The following is a 15,652-nucleotide window of genomic DNA, read 5'->3' as shown; positions in this document are numbered from 1 at the left end:
ATACACAACAACAGAGCGCATCGTGGGTCACCTGGTCAGTCCCCACGTTATGTTTTTTCCAGCTGTTTTCGGGGGCGTTCGAAAACCTAGGTACCGCTGTATTTATAAAGCGATCTGAATATGCATTTTAAAGCCGCTACTATTATTTCTGAAGCAAGACAAGATGGCGTGCCTATGAATGACTGGAGAGGGGACCTTTCATCCTGCCATGTCCGGCATTCATTGACAATACTTGCAAATAAATAAAACAACGTCAACCAAAATGTTGAAAAGTTTAGATGTGTGTTTATAAATATGCATGAGCGTCAGAGTTAGAATTCAGTCAAGTAGAGCGTGGTGTTGAACCACAGTTCTGCCTGCAGCAATAGAAGCTTATTCAAGGGTGAGTTAAAAATTCAAATTAGATTTTTCAAGTACTTTCTCCAGGCAGTTGGTTTTGTAATTTTAGCACATATACCAATTCCGTCAGGAGAGGTTATATTATTAGCAGCAGCGTCTCCTGCACAAAGTAACTGGATGCAGTTTTGACATATGAAGCATAATACAAGTGTTTGTTTACCAGGGTTTCAACAGTGGAGCGTGGAGGCAGTTGTAATGGACCATGTTGTTGTTGTTTTGTTTAATCTCTCCTGCATTGCTGTCTGTATTTTGAAAGGACATGTGGGACGAAAGATGTGGGTGAAGGTGCTAGCATGAGTCGGGTGGATGGTCAAGATAAGAGGGAGCAGGCTGACTTCCTGTGGGATGGGAAATGTAGAAGGATGTAGCGACGACAGTAAAGAGAAGACAATCTGAATTTCACTCTGGAATCACAGTCATGGGTTCTCAGCTTGCCATGGCTTCGATTCTACAGAAAATATGGTCTAAACTCTGTTAGCATTTGGCATCGGTTTTGGAAACTGATTGGAAACAAGTGGGTAAACGCTGCTCTGCCACTTCTTAGTTTCTTGCCTACTAATGCAGTCACATTTCTTCTTTTTTATCTAGTTCATAGGTGGGGCTTGATTTTATTTTTTTTTTTCTTAAAGTTTTATCAAGGTGAAAGTGCCCCAGAGATGAGCGCACGCTTTGTGACTGCATTTTCTCTGTTTCCAGGGAGACGTTTTTTACCCTTAAATTTTCCACCCATCTCCTTCATCATGGATGTTTTCGTAACATCACGTTGTATAAAATGTGGTGAATGAATCTCTTCACGGCCCAGTAAAAATGCAGGAAAAACATTTTTCTGCACATTCAAAAGTACCATGAAAAAAAAAAGTCCTGTCAGTAACTTAAACTTTACCATGATAATTCGAAGAGTTAGATAACAGAAAACTGGTACATCTGTTGTCCATCTTGAACAGGAGGAATTTCTGTGTATGATGTTGTGCTGGACATTGTTTTCCTCATATTTTTTGTTTACCACTTTGCCTCTAGGCTCAGAGATGGTGGAGGCACAGTGTCAAAGGTTCGAGGTGAGAAGCTCAGATGGAGAGAGAGTCCTGTTTTCAGCAGATGAAGACGAGATCAGCATCGGCACAGAGAAACTCCGAGTTACAGGTGAGCTTTGCCCCGTGAAAGTCGAGTTTCCTGTCATTCTCATTTGTCGAAGAGGGTGAATGAAAAGCTAGCTAACACTGGCTAACAAGGGAAAACTGTGGGCTAAATGCATTTTTACTGTTGTACGTCAGAGAACGTCATTGGTTTAAAAGTTCAACAGATCAAAATCTGGTTGAAATGACCGGAGCTTTTCCAAGTCCTTCACTGTTCACAGCAGCATCACGAAGCACAGGCAGACACTTGCAGACTCACAAATTGCCCTGAGCAGTGTCAGTAATTGAAGAGACTTGTCCATTAGACACACACTGCCGGAATAAGGTAGCAGACGACGGAGGGGGAAGTGAAGTGATGAGGGTCAGGGGGTGACTGCTTTCACTTTCCTTTTGATGGAGGTGAAAGAGGAGACAGTGAACACTTCTAAACAGAATGCAAATATGAGCGCAGCCATTCACATCATGTGGTGAGGTCCAAAAGTGTCAAACCAGCCACCATGGATTCAGCTCAGTGATTCATGTGGATGCAGGCTTGTCGCTGGTGTCCACGCTGGATGCTGCAGGGCCGAGGTTCAAATAGTTTCCTTTAATGTGGAAGAGCTCGCCTTTCATGAGATGCACTCATGACTGCATCACACTGATGGCACATATGCTTCTGTTGATCTGTTGGTTTAACGGGAAATTGCAAGCTGTTATCCTGCAAACATTTCATGGCTGCACAGCTCCATAAAGCGCGAAGGGACATTACGTCCCTTTGCATGCGATCACATTTATTCAGTATCTAGAGGGGAAAAAATAATTCAATTTTGCAGAACTAGTTTGGCTGCCAAAAGAGATCATTAACCAATTTAATATGTTCTACTTGAAAAAGCAGAGTTTTAGTTCTGCCCATCTTTCATAAGGCTACTTTCCTGTGGTGTTTTAAGGTTCAAAAGCTTGGGTCAGATCAGGCTGAAACAACAGAAGCCACTAAAGTGCCATCACGTTTTTTGTGACTAAAATATTAGTTAAGTCTGTGTTTGAAAGATGATGTCATGCAACATTTGACATTGAACTCAAATGCATTGTTTCCTCAGGTGATGAAGGCATGGTGTTCAGTCACTCTGTAGAGACGTCACATGTGAGGGCAGAACCATTCCAGGACCTAAAGTAAGTGTTGGGTGTCTCACTGTATCTACACTATGTAGGCGAAAACCGTTGCCTCAGATTCTCTGTGGACCTGTTTCTTCTTAGTAATGTGAGAAATGGACTTGATTTTACTTGAGTATCAAGTAAACTGTAGTTTGTAGATTGTTTACCGTCGCAGCCGGCACAATATTGACAGGTCCATTACCCATATACAATGTTTATACATGCATGTTAAAGAAGGACTTTGTCATGTTTTCATTACTCTGGTAGCAAATACATTTGTTTTCACCTCTCTGAAAATGCTTTTGTAAGTGTATGTAAACACCCCATAATGTCAACCCATTCTCACTTCCAAGACTTCAACTATCTTTGGTATCCAGTGTTTAAAAGTCAGCCTTACTGGCGACATATTGACGTATAGGTGTTTCAATGGTCTTTCAATGGCGAGTGACTTTGACTGACTTCACCCTCAGTTGAAGGTGTTAAGTCATCCAGAGATACAAAAACTGATGCTGCTTCTGTGCATAATGGCAATGAGTCCATTTGCCATGACAGTCCACAAGCAGCACAAAGAAGAACTGGTGCTTAGCTTCACTGTATCCGCGGGTCTGCTTTATGAGAATGTAGGGAAAAAAACATGGAAATAGCAGCACATGCAGCTGAAACCACTGGACAAAATAGCACTGGAGGCAGCAGAGGTGTTCACATTCCCGCTGTAGCCGTTAACATCATTGTTTGAGAGATGAGGAAGAGTGTCACCAGTGGATCAGATAAACTGTTTATAAACAGTTCACTATCGCCACCGTCTGGTGAGATACCAGACCCATACCACAGTCTGGATCTTTCTAAAAATTGAAAGAGTGACATCAATGTTGAATACTGCACTGAAAAGACCCTTGCGCCTAAAGGATTTACGAGACCTTCACTGCCTCTATGGTCCCTTCCGATGCAGAGTTGCAATTAAAAAACTGTTAGACTTTTATAAGATGACGACAAAATGGGTAATTAACAATAAAAAGTGGGAGGTGTACCTATTTATTAATGTACTATCGATGAATCCCACAAGACGATATTGCATATCTGCTCTCATCCCTCTACGGTTTGACAGATAACTGTCTGAAAAACCAAATGTGTTGTTTTCAGCAGCTCACCTCAGTATGAACTGAGCCAATGATTGGCATTGTGACAGGCATGACACATCCCCCGGGCAAGAGTATACAAGGGCTAAGTTATGACTGAGACCAGTGTTGCACTGACAGGACAATTAAAGCCTGCGTTGGCAACAAGAGTTTTGTGTGAAACAAAGATTTGTCAATGTGACCTTGCCATTTTCCCTTGTAACTTCAATACCAGTCTGAAATATTTTGTTTTTAATAAACGAAAGCACGGATCATTTCTTGAGGACAGGAAAGGTTTTAATCTCCCAGTGAAGACCAGACTCCACAGAAGTGTTTTGTGACTCTTTTGAAGAGGATCAGGACCAAGTTCTGAGTAGAGATGGGTTGGTGTTGGTGATATGAATGTCACTGAGTTGACATTCCAGCTGTCCACATTTGCTGCTAACTAACTAGACTAACTATAATAACATTGACGCACGTTGACTGACTGATGCAGCAGCAGGAAAAATATTCATTGAGGACCTCATGTAAGGGGGTAAGGGGGACGTCGAGAAGAACCACTCCACAAGTCAGTTGAATCCAGAATCTCTAAAGAGTGTTATTCTGTGTTAAGTTCATTCTGTTTGAAGAGGTCTTCCATATGTTGACACGTCCTTTAAAAAGCTCAAATGCCAGGAGCTCACACGGGAATGCCGAGGGAGAGGCTGGAAAGCCAGCTCTGAGCCCATCGTGGTGGGATGTCAAGGGTTGGCAGTTTGCTCCAGGTTCCCTCACAGATGAAGCAGCTCAGCCACGGATGTATTTACACACCTGGATAGTTTCACCTTCAATGAACTTGCCAGTCGACAATAGTTTCCACAAAGTCACTCCACGATACCATCGGGAAAGTTTGCACTGCGAGTGACAATGCCAGCAAAACAGTGGAGGGAAGAAAATATGGACCCACAATTAGAAACTAAATATCAGATGCCATTTGTTGTCTAGAGTGTAATCACAGGACAGATGGTAAAATGCTATCCGTTTTGATAAATGACTGGCTTTATTGCTTTGGCTGTGTGTTTTGTTTGCGTTGTCTTCTGCAAGTAAATGAAAATTATGGCTGAAGCAACTCTCAGGTTGTTTATATGGAGTTGTTTCAACCTAATATTGGACACTTTTTCCATTTACCGACAGAACAGTGACAGGGTGCGTTGAAACAAGACAATACAGGAGAAATAAAAGTGAGCTATTATAAAGCCCTTCGGGGTGCTGATATACTGTGCATAATAACAATGTAAAACCCCAAACTATAAGTGAGGCGCTGGGATTCTTTAAAGCTCCTGGTTGATCCTGCGAGGACAGAATTTATGAAAAGCTCACTTGTTTTTTGGTTTGAAGTGAATTTCTCTGAGGTTCTTGATGCTCTTCACGACGTGGTTTATAAAGTAGTTAAAGTAAGGCGTGAGAATCATAAACATCTTATTCAGTGGCTGTTTCACTGTCAGTAGAAAAGTGCCTCCACGTTCAGTCTCACATTGTGCATTGCAAGTATAGGTGTCATTGTCAGCAGCATCTCTTTATTATACAGTAAATACTGTGAGAGAAAAACGAAGAAAACAGCAAAGAGGCAACTCTGCAAATCACCGGCAGTTACCAAGATAATCCTGACAAGAGTGGTTCTGCAGGTTCTGGCCACTGAACATTCCCCTGCCCTCATCCTTTCTGGTAAATTTGTGGTCACTTCTCACCATGAAGTTGCCTCTACAACCCGCCGACGTCGCCCAGCTGGAGCAGCTCAACCAGGCTGGCACATTACTGTGCTCTATGGTAACAGCAATACCTGGAGACACACCAGTTCACCAGGAGCCATGGAGCAGGGTTGCACGGACGAAAGCGTCTTCATATCTATGTGTTTTGAAATGACTTGAAAAGTAAGGACACGCATCTTTCACAAGGGATATGAACTAGCTACGAGTGGATGAGGTTTCATGAAACAGTGTCCGGATTTTCAGAGGCCACCAGATGACACTGTCTAATTCAATGAAACATAACATCATTTCTAAACCAAAAGCGCCATCTAGTGGCCTCTGAAAATCAGTCCACTGTTTCATGAACCCTGCAATACTGTTTCATGATACCTCAGCTACACATCACTCATTTATTACATCGCTGATTTGATCCGTGTGCTGTATGTATGTTCACAAATATCCTCATCGAAATGGAAATATGTTGAGGTAGTTTCTCTCACTTCAGAGTACAGAAGTCGCATGGGTGATACATCGTTGCCATAATTAAATGCAGGCTATCTTTACGATGCTTCGTTTGAAATAACAACCCATCAGCCAGCATCTCTGCACAGACGCCCCTTGAGGTCAGCCACAGATAAATGGGAAAACAATGCAGATCCAAAAGTAATTACATGCTTCAGAAAGTCTTCAGTCACTTGTAAGATGTGAAATAGATCGGAGAGAGAGCCATGATTTTAATTATGAACTCCTATAAGAGGGTAACGTTTTTTTGTTTTTTTCCAATGTCGACAGTGGGATTCTCGCAGCACTGCATGCAAACATTAGATTCCCATTCCTGGTGTCATCTTGTTCCCCATTTTGTAACACCATGACCTAGAACTATTGCTCAATCTTACGTGAATTCCACAGTGCCCCTTCTGTGCCCCTTTTCTCATCATTTTGACAAGACATTATTGCAGAAAAAGAAATTGAAAGAGGAAAGAACAAAAGTCAAATGAATCTGGAAGCGGCGAGGGCATGGCAGATGAAAATGTCCTGCAGTGTTCCCTTTACAAAAGGCAGTCTCACCTGGATTTGAGGTGGAAACTGAAGGAACACATCCTAGAAAGGAAAACACAAGCGATACTGACTGAGTCAGTCATGTTCTACCAAACGATCCTCCTCTGTGCGCAGCCGAAGACTTAATGGCGGTGATTGATGTTCATTATGTCGTATTTACTGATCCTCTGGACTTGAAAATCCCACAGTGGACGCAGCGGTCATTAACAATCCAGCATGAAAGAGCAACACTCCGAGTAGCGATCGCTGCAATAAACCCTGCGTTAAAGTCAAGCTCAGCCTCACATTACATTCCTTATTTTCTGATGGCCACAGCATGTTTTTCAAATGCCAAGGTTAGCGCCACATTTCTTGGGCATCACAGCATGACATCCTTGCTCCATCTACCGATAACAGAAAGAATATATATATATATAATTTTTTTTTTAAATTCATAGGCACTGCAGTCGCAGACAGAATGAAAGGATAACTTCAAAGGGTAGTCGTGAGACCTGTCATGATGCTTGGTTCGGAGACAGGAGCAGCGTTACAGGTGGCAGAGTTGAAGCGGCTCAGGTCCTCATTTGGAGTGACTGGGAAGGACGAGATCAGAAGTATAGCAGAGGGGAAGCTCATGAAGAGGATAAGGAGTGACTAAGGTGATTTAAAATAAGTTAAGGTCAACTCCAACACTGACTTGCAATACTGAAAGACAATGGATAAGAAGAGATGAGGCATACAATGGCTTTATACCCTCAAAATTCACTCGTGGTTGATTAAACTAGCTGCTAACACTTGCGCCCTCGTATCAATACTTGCGTAGACCACTTACTGAAACTAGAAACACGCTCTAACCCTGATATCAGCATACACATGAAGCTATCCTGATGTTTGAAACAGTGCGCACACATGGATCCCCACACATTCAACTGATGTGTCACGTATGAGCATGGCAAAATTTCTCACTGAAACATGACAATGTAACATGGTATATATGGCACCACTCTGACCATGAGTCAAAGACTCGCCATTGACTGAAACACATGATTTATTTGAGGTGCTTTGTATAGACTTGTCATGAGTATATGAGGTTTCGTGACACTATTGAAGGGTTGATAAGGTTTCATCTCTGGCCACCAGATGGCGCTGTCTTCTGTACAGTGTTTGCACTTAAACAACCAATTCAATGAAACCTCACATCACTTCTAAACCAAGAGCGCCATCTGATGGCCTCTGAAAATTAGGACACTGTTTCATCAGCCCTGCAATACTGTGTCATGAAACCTCATCTTCCCACTAATATACATAAGTGACACATTGTGGTGAGTGGAGCCATCATACTTCTGTCACGTGACGTTTCTCAGTGCAACACTACAGACTTCAATGTCACTCAGAAACACTAGAGTCAATGTGAAAGTAGTCACTGACTGCTTGGTAGTGAGAATATAATTTCACCAGTAACAACAAGTTATACTGCAAGTCTGTAGCTTTAAACACTGGCATCGATGCTGTGAAGACATATGACTGTAGATGTTGCGATGCTAAAAGACCCTTCATCCATGTTGACTGTTGTGGATGTGCACTATTGTGAGTTACGGTATGAAACTTGGCTGTAAGAGAGGTGTGTTGTTCTCAATGACCAGCGTGTGTTGCTTCATTTTAATAAAATACAAAACCATTTTAATGTGCACTACAAACATGGTTATTGTGAAGAGAGCACCAGTCACACAGTAGTCATCATGACATGGAGCCTTTAAGGCATCGCGTGCGCAGTGATGGCTCCGATAACACGAGGAACACAGGCTCTTGAGTGATAGTTTCTGTTTATTGTTCACATGCACATACCAGGAACGCAGCTGAGTGCTGAGTGAGCACTTATGGAAACACCTGCTTATGCCAGCCACTTCAGTGAAGCACCTCACGTTTACACACTCAGTTCACTCTTGATACATTCAGACTTTGCTGCGAGAATGTCTGTACTCCGGAGTGAAATAACTCAGGACAGATTGTTTAACCTGCATCCTGAAGCGAACAGCAGACATGTATCTGTGATGAGGAGGTCGGCATTGCCAAATGTGAAACCAGGCAAAGGAAACAGACGGTTCGACTTGTGACAAAAGTTAGAAAAGCTCTTCTGTACTATCTTCACTGGAGTGTGTTTACACCATTCTGCTCTGGTGAAAACTGTTTACACACTTTAAGGAACACAGGAAGAGACTGAGGAAGTGTGTCATCTTTGAAAGAAGAGTTTTGTCTGCCCTCCTTTCAGAAGCTGCATCGAGACTTGACAAAGGAGACACAAGCACATTTTCAATTGGAAAACAATCGGTTTGGTTTTCATATTTATAGACGGTGTATTCATGGTTGCGGGATCTCTACAAAGTGGCAGTGTGTTCATGTAGAGACAGTACATTTTAATGTGCCCCTTTGACTGTCAAAAGGAGCTGAAGGGAACTTTAGTTTGACCAGTTATGCAGTCTGAGCGCAGGTGTACTTTTTAAATATTCTTCTTGATGTTTTATCACGCAAATATGGTAGAACTGTACTTTTATTCAAGTAGTCCATCATGGTAAAATCCTCTATGAGGATCTTCGAAAGGCATTTTAAATTACACAGGTGCCTGTGCTCAACAGACTGCATGAAGTGCGAACTCTGATCTACCACTGTGTGCTAGGCCAAGAGCAGGGTGAAGCAGTGTTTTTCTGACATAAATACATTCATAGTTACCTGCAGAAAGTACAGTTCTTCCACCGAGGAAAAGACTGGATGCTGGGTTACTTCAGGTTTCCAACTACATCTAATACTTGGCTCCACAGTGGGTCGAAAACAAGTGCCGTGTTCACGCTCAATATCTTCTAGTTCCTATCCACTGTTTATCCTCTTATCCCTCCCTCCGTGCTCTTCCTCCCTTCTATGTAAGTCCTGGGGTCATGAGAAAGTTCCCTTGGGAAAGTAAGCACCAACACAACCAAGGTCGTTTAGAGAGGAATTAAGCTTGAGTCGATCTTTTTTTTTTTTTTTTTTTTTTCCTCAACCCTAAGTTTTGCAACTCTATTTGTCCTTCAGTCTAGAAATCACATGAGTATACGCTGCAGTGGAAGAACCAGCTGGATGCTGGTGAAGTTGTTTTAACTGTCAACCAGGTTTGTGTTATGACACAAACACATCAAATAAAACAGTGAATAGCTGCATTTGCAATGACTAGATTAAGGAGATCCATTGTCCGTCCATATACATGTTAGGGTTGGACCCAAATGCTGGTACAGATGAGCATCAGGATGGTGTTGAGAGATAGAGGTTGGCAATGCCAGTGTGAGAGATTTTGTCAGTGAAATCTGACACTTGTTCCAGAGGCAGAGTGGAAGTGTACTGAAGTGTTTGCCTTTAATGGCAGCTTTGCTGGACTTTACTGGTCCAACAGCAAAAGAACGGTTGGGGTAAAGGAGTAAGGAGTACCTCAAGGTTGGACAGTGCAGTGGTGCACGGTGTCAGGAAACGCTGTGGTGAGGGGAAACATGATTCATGTGTGATGTGCTGTGATGCCATGAGAATGTACTAAAGAGTTAAGCTCATGGTCCCAAAATTTCATAGGAAATGACTTCACCGGCCCAACCAACATTAGGAAATGGGGGGAACATTTGGTTCAATTGAAAAAAGGCTCATTGATGCTCAATGTTAGATAAGGATGCAGCCTTCTCTCCATGCTCTGCGTTCATTTCATCCACTTTTCTGCATGTTTCCACGAAGCTTATGGATGCTGGCCGAACGGAGCAGTACCACCGGAAACCGTGGGGGGGCAGTGTTACTGTCACTCCCTTACACGTAGCTCTAACAGGACAAGAAGAAGAAAGAACATCTCCGTCCTCCTGTCACAACATCTTGAACGTCCTCACCGACCGCCCCACAACGCTGCCTCCATTTTCGTCTTTTGTTCAAGCGGTGTATTATCAATACTGCTTCCACAGTCGGCATGTTTGTTTTGGAGTTTATTGTTGTCATACACTTTTGAGCTCCCCCGGTGGATATATTGGTGAACAGCAATACAGACGCACGGAAGCATGTGATCAGTGAAATAACATTGTTTGAAAAGGACGGGTAGATTTTCACGTCAACGGTGAACGCAGAACGATCACTACTCCGTCAGTGATGCCGAAAAGTCTATGTCATTCACTTCCATCGCCAATATGTGATGTATTAGGAGTGTGTTGCTGCCTCGTGGTTGGAACACAGTAGGAGCTAGGTGATATAGTGTTGAGGCACCAGGCTGTAGTTAAAGTTATTTATTTTCCCAATCATGCAGTGTATATTCCTGTACCCAAGTTGCGCTGACAGTGGCATTGAGCAGCGTGAAAAAGAAGTTGTTCAGTGCAATAAAAGCTTAAGTGACAATGTAGCAAATTGGGCTCAGATGCCCAGAATCCCTGTGATACCTTCAATTTAACCCAATTGCCGACTGTAAAATTTTACGACTCCTTGAAGTAGCAAATGGAGTAAAATGGCCTCAAATATATTATCTCACCCTATGTTTCATTACATTGAAAACCTTGTATTTTAAATGTTTTTATGGACAATTCATCAGCAAATACATCAAGATTTCTGAGTGATATTTATACTGTCCAATTTGTGACAAAATATGATTCAAATCTTTTGTGTATGGGTGTGTGTGTGTGTGTGTGAGCCAGGAGTTCTTGTAAACGGAAAGTTTAGGTTCAGGTCACACTAATTGGAAATCATTAAAATTTAAATTGGCCCACTTTCTCTGCCATATACGCCTGTGGGTTCATCTCCACTTGACTCGACACCCACCCTTTAGGCAGCCCACTTTACTCGCTTAATGGATTTGAACTGCAGCGTTTTATGTCCGGCTTGGAAAACAGTCAATTGGCGTTTTCCCAGTGGCGAATCATTTGAACGTTATTTACTTGACTAAATGTTTAACGTGTTCCGTAGCAGAGTAAAGCATGACAAGTCCTGTTTTAGACCTGGGTATCATTTTTGGATCATTTTCCATTTTCATTGATGCAAAAACTTCACTTCCTCCTGCCATACTTTGTTTAACCTTGATTTATTTGGTTTCTTTAGTTTTTCAAGTCTCAAAGTTTGTGCTGTTTTGACTTGGTAAACAACTCTTTACGGAAGGTGTCGACTCTACTTAACTCAAAGAAACAGACCTGAAACCACCTGTTTTTTTTAATGATTGTAACAAAATCTACAATAAAAATAATATATGCCCAATGCAAGCAGATTTTAACAAAATTGGCTTTTACAGTTTCTAAACTGTTGTTATTATTTTACATTTTAAATTTAAATTAAATATACGAAGATCACAAAATATTTGCATTTAAATGTATAGAAAACAACATTTAAATCCAATGCAATACAGACCACAAAGGTGTCGTGCCATTCGGCAAGCGACACTATTGTCCAACTATCCCACTACAGCAACACTGGACGGCCATTTTAAATCAGCCAGGCGGAAAACTACACTGCAAAATGAACAGCAGTTTACTCACTGACTTTTTGTGTGAGCCATAGAAGAGTAAACATTATTCAGGTGGGCAGAGCTAAATCATGAATGAAGACATTAAAAGCAACTCATCTTTGCACTGGCTCCTGGTTTCCTCCCACATGGATGTACGTGTACAACCTTGAACGACAACCATTTGGCATTCAGGTAAAATTAAAAACAACTTCAACTGTCCCGTAGCTAGATTGAGATAAAGCATGTCCTCAGTTGATTTCTGTTTTAGAAAACTATCACGTGTAATACCATGTGATTATTCAAGACTCGAACCGTGATTCTTGTTGACATGGTGCTGTCAATAAGTTCCCCCGGAAAAGAAAGCTATTTGCTTTGAGTCTCATGCATGTGAGCGCTAAACGAGTTAGCAGTCAAGAAATGCCCTCGATGATACTGATAAGATGAGAAAAATACATTTTCAAATAAAAACAAATACAATAATGTAGAGGAAAACAAATCACAGTGTCTTTCTTATGTGCCAAGTTGATATGTGAAGCGAGAAGCACCATCCTAGCTTCGACAGGAACAGAGTGACATTTGAACTGATAGCTTCTAAGATACGCTTTACAATTTGTATAACCATTAATGTCAACAGCAAAAGTTGAAAATGTGATTCTACCTTTCAATTCAGGTGGTGAGGACATGCTGTCTTCTTATTTCAATCCACCTTATAAGCTTCAAATTTCTGTTGTCCGAACAGCTCATATCGTCCTCCTCAGGCCTCATATTTGGTCAACTTTTATCTCTTTACTTTTCACGACTGTGGTGTACACAACGGCACAGTGATCATCTTAGCTGGAATAAACATAACGCGTGACACATATGAAAGTCACAGCATGTTCTATGATGATTATATGAGGCAATGGTTGGTCGGATCTTGTCAAGAAGAAGGGAGCAGATTGCCATGAAATGACTTATTTCATTGAAATTACATTGCTATATTGTGTCTTTTTGTTTGTTGTCTTTAATGCATTTGTCACATTTATGTTCAGAAATATGTTTTGCTATGACAGAAGGCATCTATTTTCCCTATAGTCCATCAATTGCCGACCTTCTACCTACCCATTCTAACTCACTGTGTCTCATCTTCGGCGATACGAAGCCCTCTAGAGGGGGTATTCATGGCCCTGAACGCAAACACGTTCAATAAGCTTGAGAAGGAGAGGAATCAAAGCTCAGCAACACAACAAAAGCATGTGGTTGCCTTCCAGAATGAAAGAATTTTCACTGTCATGGTGAGTGGAGCCAGGTCTGAAGTCATCTTCATGGGAACAATCCATGTAGCTAGAGAAGGGTTCATGAGGTTTCATGACACAGTGGCCTGACTTTCAGAGACCGCTGGATGAAACCTCACACCACATCTGATCCAAGAGCGCCATCTAGTGGCCTCTGAAAGTTAAAACACTGTTTCATCAACCCTTTCATGTAGATGTCTTGCCATCAAACGTACTGTAACTCTACTTATACTCGCTTATTGCCGCTAAGTCTGGCAAGTCAAACTCCTGCATCGCATGAGATGTACTGGAAGTCCAACCACTCTTAAGTGGAACAGCAGTCCGAGCACATAGTTGCTTATTCTCACAATTGAACTTCCATTGATGTCGACTTACCTGTGACAAGTGGTAAGAGGAGTTCACTTAGTTACTTATTTCACCAAGTCCCTGCATGAGACTCGTGTATGGGGAGCATCATTTATTCATGACAGTCATTCCAAAGAAGTTGCTTTGTAGTCACGGGAGTTTGCACCTCACAAATATTTAAAATCCCAAATAATTCTTGTTCATATACGGATATTTCGGTCCAAACAGCAATCCAGTGGCCACAGGTCTGTTTCCGTCTTGTCCTCAATATTGAGCCTGTTTGCTCATTTGCCTTTTTTCCTTGCCAAAGCAGCAGCTCAGGCAGTTGCGGGGGAGTCCAGTTAGCCTTTCAGTTTAAATTAAATTATCAACTGGTCGGCCATATAGAGGCACGAGGGCATGAAATTGCTTGACATTTTTTTTCCTTCCAGTGAAGACAGCCAACAGCCATTTCCGCAGCTACATTTCACCAAGAGGAGGACAGACACATCATTTGGGTGTTCCTTTTTCAGCGACTTGGGATTTATCAAGTGTCTACTTTGAAACATAAACAAGGGGGAGAGATGAATTAAGGTGAACACACACTTTGTAATAGCATCTTCAACCGAGTCTCTCCTGCCTTTAGTGATCACCTCAGACGAACTGAAAACTTTATGCCAGTTTTAACTCACTTGGAAATCGTCCTAACTACTAAAACCACTAATGTGCTCAGACTTCTCCTGCCGCACTCTTTTAAATGAGAGGGGTTTTGGGCATCTAAAATTCCCTGTTTCCGTTCGCTTTTCTTCTGACCAAATGCAACATTCATGAGGTGATTTAAACACACTGGCTCACTCCGGTATTCACTTTCTTTTCTGTAGAGTTCCTTCACTTAATCACTTTATTTATTTTTAAGATCTTATTGTGACAAAGCGAATAAGATACTTTAGCTCTGAAACGTTAATCATATAGCGTCTTCTTAATGGATCGGAAGAGGAAAAAGTCTGGACACGAACATTTGTCAAAAAAAAGTTTTCCTCAAACTGTTTGTTTGAAGTCTACCTAAAAAAAGAAACAACAAATCACATCCCATTTTCACTCCCTCAGTACCAATGCAGGAGGCTTTTTCCACGCCACCCCTGAAGCGCTATATGACTTTGCGAGGCGACATTTACAGTCCATCTATTTATTGCCACAACTACTTTTCAGATTATTGCAGCTTTGCGACGTAGAGGCTGATTTACTAAGATCCCTGTCCCTTAAAAGCGAGCTCTATATTGAAGCTTGCATGGCGGGACCGAGTTACTGAACACGCAATTTCCAGGTGAAGTTTTGTTGAATCCTAAAATATATGTGTGACATTTGCAGCCTCTTGTATAACCACTTCTTTCAGCAATGAGTAATCTTACGTGCTACAATTTCAAATGCGAATAATCAGTTACGTACCTAAGTCACTTTGCTTTGCTACAGTATTTTACTATTTTACTGTTACTTCAACTGCCTCACGCAGGATACGTCAGTCACGTTTTCAGCATGCGGGCAGTTCACGTTTCAAGCGACCGACTACGTAACAGAGGAGTGAGGAGAGAGATGCACGTTTCTAGCTGAAAATACAGCCACTACTTTGAGTTAGTGTCTGCTACAGGTGACAGTATTAACCCTGCAGGGTCCACCAACGCTGAGAAATGGCTGGTTGAAGAGAGCGGAAAAAAAGAGCCTAAACAGCACTTATGATAGATTTTCTGACTTTTTTTAGATCTCTTTTTCTTCAATGCAGGAAGAAACGGTACTGATGTGATGTTCTGCTTTCTTTCTAAAGTCATAAAAACACACAGCAGTCACAGCAGCCAGCAGTTAAGTGCAGCTACTGCCTCCCGTTGGCCGACGGCAGACAGACACACTGAGATTTACTAAACTTTTGCCAATGGGTTCAGTCCAATGGGTTAGAAAATAAAATATTGACTCGGCTGAGATTGTGTTGAAAAAAATGACCCCAAACATGGCCAGGCAAACAATTTTGAAGCTTGGA

At 41.8% G+C, this 15,652-nt stretch overlaps 1 protein-coding gene across 1 annotated transcript in view; it reads left to right on the top strand.

Moving 5' to 3' along the window:
* The window catches only part of LOC128753392 (zeta-sarcoglycan-like), a 261,646-nt gene that overhangs the window by 220,922 nt on the left and 25,072 nt on the right, over window positions 1–15,652 (top strand). Inside the window, exons 6-7 of the mRNA XM_053855066.1 lie at window positions 1,417–1,539; window positions 2,609–2,681. Coding sequence (XP_053711041.1) covers window positions 1,417–1,539; window positions 2,609–2,681 — 196 coding nt within the window. The remainder of the gene's footprint in view (window positions 1–1,416; window positions 1,540–2,608; window positions 2,682–15,652) is intronic.

This window comes from Synchiropus splendidus, chromosome 2 (assembly GCF_027744825.2).
Source record: "Synchiropus splendidus isolate RoL2022-P1 chromosome 2, RoL_Sspl_1.0, whole genome shotgun sequence".
In the NCBI taxonomy this organism is placed as follows: domain Eukaryota; kingdom Metazoa; phylum Chordata; class Actinopteri; order Syngnathiformes; family Callionymidae; genus Synchiropus; species Synchiropus splendidus.
The sequence above is the reverse complement of the archived record's forward strand: the minus strand, read 5'-3'. Positions and strand labels throughout refer to the sequence as shown.